Source organism: Pundamilia nyererei, unplaced genomic scaffold (genome assembly GCF_000239375.1).
Source record: "Pundamilia nyererei isolate P.nyererei 1_Seehausen unplaced genomic scaffold, PunNye1.0 scaffold00041, whole genome shotgun sequence".
NCBI classification, from domain to species: domain Eukaryota; kingdom Metazoa; phylum Chordata; class Actinopteri; order Cichliformes; family Cichlidae; genus Pundamilia; species Pundamilia nyererei.
In genome coordinates, this window is record NW_005187442.1 from 3,874,095 (window position 1) to 3,886,199 (window position 12,105).

The 12,105-nt window shown below is 39.7% G+C and overlaps 2 protein-coding genes across 2 annotated transcripts in view; one reads left to right on the forward strand and one right to left on the reverse strand.

The window, feature by feature from the left end:
- lama2 (laminin, alpha 2) overlaps nt 1–2,760 on the forward strand; it is a 228,005-nt gene extending 225,245 nt beyond the window's left edge. The window contains exons 74-75 of the mRNA XM_013910321.1: nt 1,484–1,703; nt 1,869–2,760. Coding sequence (XP_013765775.1) covers nt 1,484–1,703; nt 1,869–2,029 — 381 coding nt within the window. The 3' untranslated portion in view covers nt 2,030–2,760. The remainder of the gene's footprint in view (nt 1–1,483; nt 1,704–1,868) is intronic.
- A 1,688-nt stretch (nt 2,761–4,448) lies between these two features.
- The window catches only part of LOC102201415 (regulator of G-protein signaling 6-like), a 105,159-nt gene continuing 97,502 nt past the window's right edge, over nt 4,449–12,105 (reverse strand). Inside the window, exons 14-18 of the mRNA XM_005731163.1 lie at nt 10,478–10,603; nt 8,300–8,486; nt 6,982–7,071; nt 6,397–6,450; nt 4,449–5,661 (exon numbers count right to left, since the gene is read on the reverse strand). Of these exons, the coding sequence (XP_005731220.1) occupies nt 5,611–5,661; nt 6,397–6,450; nt 6,982–7,071; nt 8,300–8,486; nt 10,478–10,603 (508 nt within the window). The 3' untranslated portion in view covers nt 4,449–5,610. The remainder of the gene's footprint in view (nt 5,662–6,396; nt 6,451–6,981; nt 7,072–8,299; nt 8,487–10,477; nt 10,604–12,105) is intronic.

Sequence of the window (12,105 nt, forward strand, 5' to 3'; positions counted from 1 at the left end):
CACAAAAAAAAATACACAAGTTAAGTACTCTAAAATAAAAACAATAAAAATAAAATACAAAAGCAACCAAAATGTATAAATGTCATCACCAATAAACCCTGAAAAATCAATAAAAGTAATTCCCACAATTTTTTGATTAATGGAAGTCAGTAAGACAGGCGCAGACCATATAAATAAGACCTTAAAAATAAGAATGTACCAGTGGCTGAGGCTATGAAATGACAAACAGACCTCCCAGCACAAGCACACAATGTACAGTGGCAGGTAAACGCTTTAAGGTTTGTAATAAATCTCAGTGCTCAGTTATAGAAAGAATCCAGCATATGTAAACGTTGTAATGTAAGTGAGTATCTCGACTTTTAATATATATATTTTGTTCAGCAAACATGTTTTATATCTTGTTTGAAAATTATCCATGGCTCTGCTCTTTCTGCAACAAAATCATAACAGAAAGTCGTCGTCATTAGCAACATCCGAAGCTGCTGCAGATTAATGTGGAACGATTGCGATAAATAAATAAGTTAACGCTAAGTGACCTCTTTGGCGGTTCTAGCATTAAAAATTTCCTGGATATCTTGAATTAGTTGTCAGTAATCTGAAATTGATTTAGAGAGTCACAGCAAACTTAAATTATTCCAATTCAAGTCTTCCATAAGAACCATTTACTTAAAATTCCCTTTTAATAAAAGCTTCATTAAAGAGGGTAGTGCACTTCTGACAGCTGAGGATGTTCTGGAGTAGCCAAGTGTAATCTGGAGGGATTCAAAGGATCAAGTACCAAAAACTGAAATGATCAAAAACTCACTGATTCAGAGTTTTTGCCAAATATTATAATACCCCTGACTTTTTTAGGTCACTCAGTCCTATATACATATAATACCCATCAACACTAATATCTGTATTTGTAATAGATTTGCCTAACCAGATTTCAAATTAAACTATAATATTAGAATGTGCTCAAATGCTAAGCATAACCATAGCACATAAACTATGTATGTTCAAATGAAGAAAACATAAATCTGTTTTAAAATCAACAGGAATGTTAAACCTTGTGCTGGAAGCAGGCCCGGAAATAAGAAGCAACAGAAGAATTAAACACTTGTCCTTTTTTAAGATTTTAGTCCATTGTAAAATAAAATAAATGCTGCTTAGAGGAAAAGGACATTGATACAAATTTGATCTTAAAAAAACCTTAAAAAACAGCAAAAATAACATAAAGGGAAAAAACCTCCAGAGAGAAAGCTTTTTCCGTTGTGAGGTTTGGGAATATCAAACATGTTCTTGGTCCATCTCCACAAATTGAGGATTTTATTTTTTTACATAAACTTGTCACAAAAAGTAATTTTTACTTAGTATTTTTTGTGAAAACTTTATAAAACTTTTCACAAACTAATTTCAAAGAATTTCGAAGAATTATGAAATTAGTTTGACTACACGCAGTAAGCTTGTTTGTTGTTTCCATGTGCCTTTCCCTCCCTCTTAGCTGCTCTTCCATGTTGACAATGGAGCTGGGCGCTTTACGGCAGTGCACGTTCCTCAGGGAGAAGGCTTCTGTGATGGACAGTGGCACTCCGTCACCGCCACCAAGAAACGGAACAAGCTGGAGCTGGTGGTTGATGGGAAGCAGAGCGATGCAGCCAGTCCGTATGCACACTCTGTCACCTGTGACACCAGCGACCCCATATATGTTGGAGGATATCCTGGTATGAATGCCACCTACCTAAAATGATACTTGGACAAATGTAAAGAAACATGCCAACACATATGAATTGTTGTTAGCATGTATAGAAAACATACTTGTTACAGGAGAAGAGCCTGTTCAGGGATTATGGAGTAAATTTGATTATGTGTTTTTGTTTCTGTCTCAGCTGGAGTTCACCAGGCAGCTCTTTCTACCAGCACCTCTTTTCATGGTTGTATAAGAAACCTGAAGATCACCAAGTCTTCTAAGACCATGGAGGTGCACTTCAACAAGGCTCTGGAGATTAGAGGAGTCCAGCCTCTTTCCTGTCCCGCTGTCGCTGCCTAATTCTCCTTACTGCTTTTCAATAAGGTCTCAGCTTTCCCAAGGGACCTAATGCCAATTTATGTGTTGACCCATTTCCTCAGAGTGAATTTGTGTGTTAGCTGTGCAGTCATTACTCTTAAGTCCTGCAACTCGTGACACGTTTCTCTATTCCCAAATTAGTGTACCTTTACAGCCATTCATTAATTCTACTCACAATTCATTTGCTTGGTGTAAGTACCTAAAAAATAAGTGTCTAGCTCAGCTACACTTTTTGCATTGTAACATCAAAAATGTCTTTCTGAGCGTTTTTCTTCAGTCAAATTGAAATATAAACAACAACAAGTCTAACCAAACAATTTTTCTGATGCTACCAACATGCTATTGCTCAGTGTGATTTTTAAAGTACCAAATTCGTCCATCAATCTATCCATCTTCTTCCGCTTATCTGGGGCTGAGTCGTGGGGGCAACAGCCTAAGGAATCCTCCCTCTCCCTAGCCATCTCCTCCAGCTTGTCTAGAGGAACACCAAGGTGTTGCCAGACCAGCCGAGAGTTATAATCTCCCCAGCATGTCCTGGGTCTGCCCTAGTGCCTCCTCCCGGTGGGACATGCCCAAAACATCCAGTAGGCATCCTAGCCAGATGCCCGAATCGCCTCAACTGCCTCCTTTGGAGGAGCAGCGGTTCTATTCTGAGCCCCTGCTGGATGGCTGAACTTCTCACCCTATCTATAAGGGAGAGGCCACCCACCCTTCGGAGGAAGTACATTTCTGCCTCTTCTCTCTCTTTTGGTCGCTACCCACAGCTCATGACCATAGGATGAGGGTAGGGACGTGGATCGAACGGTAAATCGAAAGCTTAGCTTTTACACTCCACCCATCCCAGTTCTTCAAATATAACCTTAAACATCTACTAAGAAGTTGTCAGTTTATTATCAGACCTGCGCACAATGTGAAGCTCTGATCAATAAATTTGTAATGGCTATGAAGTGAGTCTCACTGTGTTTCAGTTTGTCATCTAAAGTATTAAAGTCCTGCATTGCAATACATGTGCTTACAGTACTCAGGTGCTGCTTTTTGGGATATTTTTTGGTGTTTTGAATAAGTTCAGTTTTGTCTTTTATCTTGGAAACAGTTGCACCAGGATTTGTTTGTTTTTTTTCCTGTCTGTTCTTCGTATACCTTCTTTTCTAAAAAACGGTTTAGAACGTCTGAATTTTTGATCAATGTTTTTAAGCAATAATGCACAAGAAACATTTAAGTGTTTTGATCTCTCCCACAAAACTTGAGTATGCACTTAAAGCTTTACAACTATATGTAGAACACACACTAACGAATCACTAAAATATAAAAGTAAAATAAAAAATTTGATACTCGGGACAAAATGTTTTATCCAGGAAGTGTACAGTTAGATCCATAATAATTTGGCCAGTCACTCATTTTTACCTCTTGACTGTAAATTGCTGATAGGGTATTGCCGTTAACTTTGTGAACACAATAACTTGAGATTGAGGCAGTGTACGATGTCTAAATCAATACTACAGGTGCATCTAGTAAAAATCTCAGACAAGTTATGAATATCAGTGACTTTGACCTTAAGGTCAAAGTCCTTTACCTGCACTGACATCTGTTTGGGTGTCATATTGACAGTCTCAGTTACCAAAATGAAGTTCAACATTTGGAATTAACCAGAGGTGGGTCGAGTGTTTGTCATGGAATAACAAGGCAACAGTCTCAAACTTCTTGTCAATTGTCAAAATACTTTTGAGCCTCTCAAAATATTTCTAATACTTTTGCTGAACCTCATGAATTAAAGCTGAAAGTCTGCACTTGAATCACATATTGCTGGATTTGAAACCCACTGTAGTGGTGTATAGAGGGAAATTAAAAAAGATATGCCTTATTCAAATATAACATGGAGACTATCGGAATAAAACAGTAGTCATACTTGTTTGATGAAGATTAATATAAGACTGACTTACAGGAGGAAGATAATAATAGAAAAGAGAAAAAAATGTACCGTTTCTTAATAAAATGCCCACCAGATGGCGCTATTGCACTTCACAGCTATTACTAAGATGACAAGATACTAAAAGCTCTTTGTAGCATTAGATGTAATAATCAGTCTTTATTTCCCAAGCATCAAATTCAAGAGCGACAACACTTTAAAGCTGCACTGTTTAACATTTAGGTTTTAATAGTACATTTCTAAAGCGTACTTGTTGCCCAGCTGTAATGGTTTTGCTCCACGTGCCAGCAAATGACAGAAAGTGAGACGTTTAACCAGTACTTACTACCCAACGGACACTAGGGGGCAGTATGTAACTACAAAGTGCAAAGATGCACCTGTTACATGTTACATGCATTTATTCTGGGATTTTATTGAAAGTGTCATCTGATGCATTTTCCCTGTAGAAGAAATGGACATGCTGACATAAGGGTCCAAAACTCCGTCTTTATTGTGCATTCCTCTTTTATTGTCATCTTTACACAAAGTGAAGAATGGTAAGAAGTCAGCCAAATAAACATTACTGTGGCCGCCTGCAGTGGAATGTTTAGAAGATAGAGTAAAGCCTAACCTTTATCCACCCACCCGTTTAAAGCAATACAACTGTTTGTAAACCTACCAACTCACCTTTTTATGACAAGATGTTCACCTCTGGGTGTCCACAACATATGTTTAGGGCAAAGTAATTATTGATTTGTAGATTAAGAATATGTCCAAATGATCAGGTCAACACTGATTTTGGTTAGCTTTCCAGGATACGTGTGGCCTTCGTGTTTGGTGCCCTTTACTTGAATTTAAAAGCAGACATTTCAGCTTGTGCTTGTACTAACTTCAGTATTAGTAGCTACTGTTGCACATACTAACACATACTATTGTACCAACTACAGTACTACATTACACAGCTATAAGTGCAGGGAGACAGACAAAAGCAGCAAGTGTGCTGATTTAAATGTGAGCGCACACTGTAACCAAGTAAATCGGCATTGGACATACAGAGGCATATCTTGTGTCATACAATAGTAAGTTGATCTAAAAGCTTTAGTCAATCATAAGTTCAGTGTACTACACCACCTGGCAGTCAAGCATCTGTAAACTGCTCCCAGTGTTTCATTCCCTTATATCATCGTAGTGAATGATGAGATAAAACAGCTAGCTACAGCATTTAATCTAAGTCTCGTTTGACATCTGTCAAGGCATTCAAGCATTCCGTGTTTATATCACTGAAAGTAAAAGCAATAGCCTCTTCAGCTACTATATTAACATGAGAGTAGATAGAGAGAAACAACTGAGCCCGGCTTTCCTTAGTACAGGTGATTTTTGTAGAAACTTCCTAAGAGGAGTAGCATTGTTTATCATCTACACTGTGACAGCACTGGTGTCAGGTCTGGTGACTTATTGCATGCTGTCGGTCCGCTTGAACTGATCTGAGGTGAGTTTCACATGTGGTAGTAGTCCAATCCAGTGGTGTAAGCTTGTTTGGCGCGCTTATCCACCTCCCATAGCTACACAAGCACACCCCAGGGTCCTTTTCCACCTGCTTCCCATAGGTAAGCAGCTCTTCTGGGTATGGTTCCACCTATTCTTCATCCAGGCCTTGTCAGGACGACTGCATGAGACCCGTCAGTCGTTTGCCTGTCAATGACTTGCCCTGGAAAAGAAGAGTCATAGTTTAAAGTTTTATTCTCAAGATTTCTAAGGAGCTAAGGAGAAAAAGAAGAAGGATGACCTGCATGCACATAGAGCTTTGTCTGCAAAAATATATTAAATCTCAAGGTGAGAATACATTATATTAGCCCTGGGAAAAAAAAATGAACACGGGGGAAAGTCTGAGTAATGCAATGAGAGGTGCCTTAGGGAGCTCCAAGCTTGCCATATGAAGTCCAATAAGACTTAAATAACATTTTTTTCTTCTTCTTTGATATCAAGCTCATAATGTGTCTGCAGAGAAATGCATAGTTTGGTCACAGTTCCATGTCTTTGCAAACCAAAGGCTTCATCTATTGAACTGAAAGAAATAATGCATTTCATAAAGCAAAAACAAACATGGCAACACATGGCAAATGGCACCCCAAAGGGAACACTGAAGAATACAGAAATCACTCAAACCGCTTAGCTGTAATTTTACATTGTAATTGTTTTGCCTGCATCCTGCCTCTTCCCTCATTTGCAGTCACGCAGTTAGGCAAACTAATTTGTACAATGGACAGTCCTTTATTACTCAATACGCCATTCTTTTAAACCATTGTTTTAAAAAAGTAAATGTCCTTTGTAGCTGCAAAAGTATCTAATGACTACAAAAAATACTTTAGCACAGATGTACAATTAAAAAAAAGTTTGATAAAGTAGCTGTAATAATTCAAACCAGACGCAGCGGGACACTCACCACACTGCGAGTGAACTTCTCCAGGGAGGTGCGTCGGCCCTGCTCCGTTTCAGGCTAGAGTCGAGCAAAAAGTAAAGAGTGTGAGAGTTCAACTCTTTCGAAGCCAAAATTGCATCTTTCACTTTCAGAGTCAGTTCGCAAAAATTGCACAAGATTGCAGGCATATTTTTAAACATTACTGATATTACAGTAATTGCTGGAAAATACTATGCCGTATTCCACTTTCTTTTCTAAAAAGGGCTGTTAGCGGTCGTCTCAGCAATTTAGCTGACTGAATGCGGTGCACCCCTCATGCCTCATAGCTGGCCCTGCTAGAGGCAGGTTGTCCATCAATCCAGTGTCAAACATGTCAAAATAACCTTTGACATATTCACAAATTATACTGTATCTCATGGTGTGTGACTGTTACAGTGCTGTGTGTGCACTTTGAGCAGTCATTAAGTCATAAAGACTGGTCCACTTATCTCTACCAAGTAAAGTCGGGGAGCCTGCCTTAGTCTCAGCTTCACTGATGCTAATGTTCAATGATACAGCTTCTGTATGTCCACAGAGAGTAATTCATAAATAGATGACACAGTCACTTACTTTCTTCCTCGCCATCAGAAGGTCCTGGTACAGGTTGGAGCGCAGGAAACGTGAATAGCTGTCACTTTTCATCAGCTTGTAGATGTGGTCCTTAGAGGTCAGAAAGATGGGATACACGGCAAGTAAGAAGGAGAAGTTTGCGTCGGAAGGATGGCGGTGCAATTCTGCTATGTTTATATATAACTACGTGTCGATGATGTACAAAACTTGCCAACTCAAGCAGAGTAAACTGAACAAGACCCTCTCAGTGGGAGAGGATGATTGAGGCACACTGCCAGGTAACTGACAGGAGAAATCTTTTCTTTGTTTAACTCGTCCCATTTAAGCCTGTGACACGAGACGGAATTTAATAGATGCTACGCAGCGCCCAGTACCCCCCCGCCCATCTATCTCCCAATGAGACGTATTCTCTGGAAATCACTCCACAATATAGACCCATTAGTTGATACTGGTGAAGCATGTAAGAAAGACAAATGGAGCAGACAATAGTGTGGGGCAGAGCTTCTGAAAGAAGCACAGAAAACCCACAGAGATATAACCAACTTAAGTTGGAATGTAGAATAGAGCCTTGTGGTAATACTCTTGACCTCAAGCAGGCCTATTTGGAGTCAGTCACATAACTGGGGAATCCTGATACACAGGAAATTACTGAAGCTTATCCCAGCTGTCATAGTATAGGTCAACAGTCTATTGCAGGTCTAACACAGAGACAGACAACCAGTCACACAATTAGGTCATTTAGAATTAAACTTCAGAAGCATGGCGGTGCATTAGTTAGCATTGTTGTTTCCCAGCAAAAAGGTCCTGGGTTCAAATCTGCTGACTGGCTGGGGCCTTGCTATGTAAGTTTGCCTGTCTGCTTTACTTTTTCAAAAGTCACTCCAAAGGATATGAGGTGTGTATTTGCAGTGTAAATGTGTTCCAATCACTGATCAAAAGTAGGGACATTTTTCTCAGTAGTGAGAGAACAGAATGAGGCTAACTGAAATAAATGCAATTTGCTAAATGACTCCTTTTCTAGGATTCACTTAGTATTGTAGTTCACCTTTTATTATTTATGAGTACCACTAAATCTCAGTTCAGCCAGACAAATTTCAGCTGGCATTTGCCAAAAAGTTGCATAAATCTGGACAGGATTTTAAGAGCAGGTTCTTTTTTTTCCCAGTCATATAATTTCTATATGTAGGTTTAAAGAGGTTAATATATTGTTACATCAGCTCCACTTTAAAACCCTGTGAAGTCCGACTGGTTTCATAATTTTCAAGTTCAAATAATTTTACTTGAGCTCAAATGCACTACATGCTCCTCTGCTTCTCACCTGTGCATCTTCGTAGCTGTATCGTCCAGGGTCTTTCAGGTTTTGGCTGGTGCGTTCGTAACTGTGGGAGTCCAGGTTAATAGAGCTGGGCGCTCCCTCTGCCAGGAACTCTGCCCAGATGTCCTGTGCCCTCTGTGCAACTTCGTGCTGAGGTATCCTCTTTAATTCCTGCACAGCCAGCCAGAACCTGCAACAACACAAACAGAAACACACATCAGTGGCATAGACCTTTAAATCTGCATGCTAAACATGTAACTGGTGATAACTTATCTTTAGATAGATTAGCGAGTTTAGGACAGTGAAAGCTTTCTGTATGATTAGAGCGGGAAAATTAAAAGTGAAACCTTCCTGCAAAGCAAACATAGTTTTCTCGAAACATGTCAGTATCCAGAACATTGACTTACATGTATTTGATTTCTTTCTTTCTAAAATGCTCTTAAAACTTTCTCCTCCTTTCCTCGACGACACACGAGAATAATTTTCTTTTAAATATTGACACAGAGAAAAAACTTAAACTGTGTTAAATACCAGGGGCAGCAGAGAAGCAGACTGCCTCCAATATTAGTTTCTATCTATATTGATCTGTGGACTGGTTTAGCAATATAGAGCAAAGCACCTCTGGGGTGTGCTTTGCTCACTCACTCTCTATTTCTCAATAACTGACACTCTCTCTTTCTGTGCCACTCCTCCAAAAGCTCCCTCATAAAACCAAAAGCAATTAAGGGTCCAGAAGAAGAGAACAATAGATGGAGGTGAGGAGACTGGTGGCGTAGCTGAAGGGTGAACAGCGATGTGAGTGTATGCCCTCCCGCTCTGCATCTCACCCTGCTTATGTGTGTGTGTTTTTTCTCTGTAGTGGATCTCCCCCTGGCTCAGAAGTATCAACAACCTCCATACTATCAGTTCATCTCCAGACTCTTATTCCTAACACATTTCTGTCTCTCTCACTAGATTTCAGAGATGCCTCATCTCTCTCTCCCACCCACACACTATAAAACACCCACTTATTGCTGCATAGGTGCATAAGGGACTAAATATGACAGTCCCTAGTGTGTAAATTTGTATTTAATGTGAGCTGTAAACCATCACAAGAACAAGTCAAAGAAATCAAAAACATTCATGGACTTAAAAATTAAACAGACAGATTGAGGAAAAGTTGCCACGAGCCTAAAAACACGAGTTTTGAAATGTTTTGTGACGTGTGATGGATCGTCGGGCTAGCGGTTTCTCTTAGTATGCTTACTGCCGGTGCTCTACAACTCTGTTTTTGATGTGTAGACAGAAGTAAAGTAGTTATGTGAAATCTTATTTCCCTTTGAATCTTTCCTTTAAGGCACGACAACTTAAATTACGTCTTAAATGCATAGGAGGAGTGTGGTTGTCTGTTTAAAGAGGCCCTGTGGTAGGGCACATTGTGTACTCTGCACCTCACCCAGCAGAGCCAGCTGGGACAGGCTCTACTGCTGCTGCTATGACTTTTAATTGAATGAGCAGTTAAGAAAATTGATGTGTACCTCATTAGCTCAGTCTTGTTATTTTTATCACAGTTGTAAGGCTGCATCTTTTTCTTCTCTTCGATACAACATTGTTGTTTATGGTGATAAGACCTTTCAAAAACAGTTTTTATCTTAGATTTATCCAACAGAGTAAAAAAAAAAATACTAGAAGAGATACATCTGCATAACATTGTAGCTCAGTATTGCTCCTTTCTAATATTCTTTTCTTTTCCTGAAATTTCGATGAGCAGAATTTTAGTGTGGTTTGTGCGCTTCTCTTTAAGTGTTCTAGGTATCTAAAAACTGGCAAACCTTCACTTGATTGCTCTTCCATGTTCCAAGTGGGTTGAAATGGTAGGTTGGAACAATGAGGTTGCCAAGAAGAAATAATTTCTGCCTATTTTCATGGAAGTGAAAGCTTTTGATCGACTCTTATACTCTCCTCACGTTGTTAAAGGGGAGCTGCACAAATGTCCAACTGAATGTCTTAAATGTTATCCTATGAAGCACAGAGGATTTGTTATAATGCAGAATAAGCTGCCTTTAAAAATTCACCACAAAATCTGTGCTTGTGCACTACTTGCCCTTCTTCATTAATTGAGTTCAGTACAGCATGGTTAAAAAGAGCAGGAAAATATCACTTCAACATACAACAATGATGACTGAAATATATTTTGCTCACCTGAGATTCTCTGAGCTAAACTCTGATTCTAGAAACTTGAGGAAAAGCTCCTGCCCTGCTGGATCTTTCAAGGCGTCCTCCAAAGAGAAGCCCCACTTCTTCACCCTCTGCTGACTGGGCTCCTTACTGGGAAAGATGGAGATAGGGATTGGCAGTTTATTGTTATATATATATATATATGTATATTGCAGCCCCTCTATAAAAATATCTGTGGTTCCAAAATTATCATTGCAATATATTTGTGTTCCCCTCAAATTAAGCTGAAAAATCTGTAGTATTCACAAGACTCTACTTTCAATATGTTTTTGACAATAGTTACAATGTCCTTAAAAAAATAAAGAATGAAACTAGTGTCTGAGACTTAATTACAGCTGGGAAAGTGTGGACAGATCTAAAAAGTGAAAACAGAGGAAAGATGAAGATAGAGATCTTTGGGACTCACGAAAGGGTCTGATGTGGATGTGATACTGGTTTATGAAAAGCTGCACATTATGACAGTGCTCATCTGAAATCAAATCATTACAATCTCTGCAGGGAATATGTTCTCTTATCCTGCAATTAATCAATTCAGATGAATTATTAAGCTACATTAGGCACAGTGATCATGTGTCTGATCTAATGAATTCCTGCGTATTCAGGAGTTCCAAGCATAGTGCACCTTGTTGAGAGCACTACTTTTCTTTATGTTTAATAATTTGGTAGCAAGGCAGTTCATTTGTTTGATCGGTCTTATATGTGTTTTCTTTGATTTGGGCTGGGTGATCTGTAAATGTCCGTCACTAGTTCAAAAGTTCTCTGCCAAAGCAATTAGTGCTTGATCAGTACTCGGTCAGTCACACTTTGGCTTTACAAGAAAAAAAAATCATGCCTGTATAGCAGCTACACGCCTCTAGAGCGTGAGTCGCAAGTTTGATTCCCACCTGGGGCGTCTGTATCCAGTAAGGGTCTTAGGCTTGACCCTCCATGCTATATGAAGTCATGCCGATACCCAACATCCACATTGACAGTGAAACAACTAGTAGCTCAGTGTTCCAACATTTAGAAGAAAGGACTGTTCTCAAAGCTAGAGACTGACGAGGTACAACACACATGTTACGGCAACAGGGAGCCAGGACGACAGGTCAGGGGGTAGATATCATGACCCCCCCACCCAAGCAGGTATCCGTCTCCTTGAGTGCGAGAGTCCTGAAAGATAGGATCATGGTGAAGCTTGACCTGACTGTGTGCTAAGATGGATCAATACATGAGGAGGACCACTGCTGTTCTGCATATGTCTGAACCCGCTATGGATACGGAATTGAGTTGTCAGCTATCCTCCTGTGGATTTCATCAAGCTGTATGCCCAGAACGGGACATCGATTCACTGATCCACACCAGCAGCAATGGCATCGGAATGTCATTCGGGCTAGAGATGAAGGTGGTCAGAACTGAGGGGACTGAGCTACCAAACTAATAAGATGGCCAAAAGAGGAGATAGAAGCCACTGACATCAAGACAAGGAAGCTCCAAGCAAGGAGGGTTTTCATAGCCTGTCAACGATGTTGATCAGCTGCGTATATACGAATGTGAATCATATTATTGGCTGGACTGGGGATAAGGAGGCATTGTTCTAATCCCATAAGGAAGCA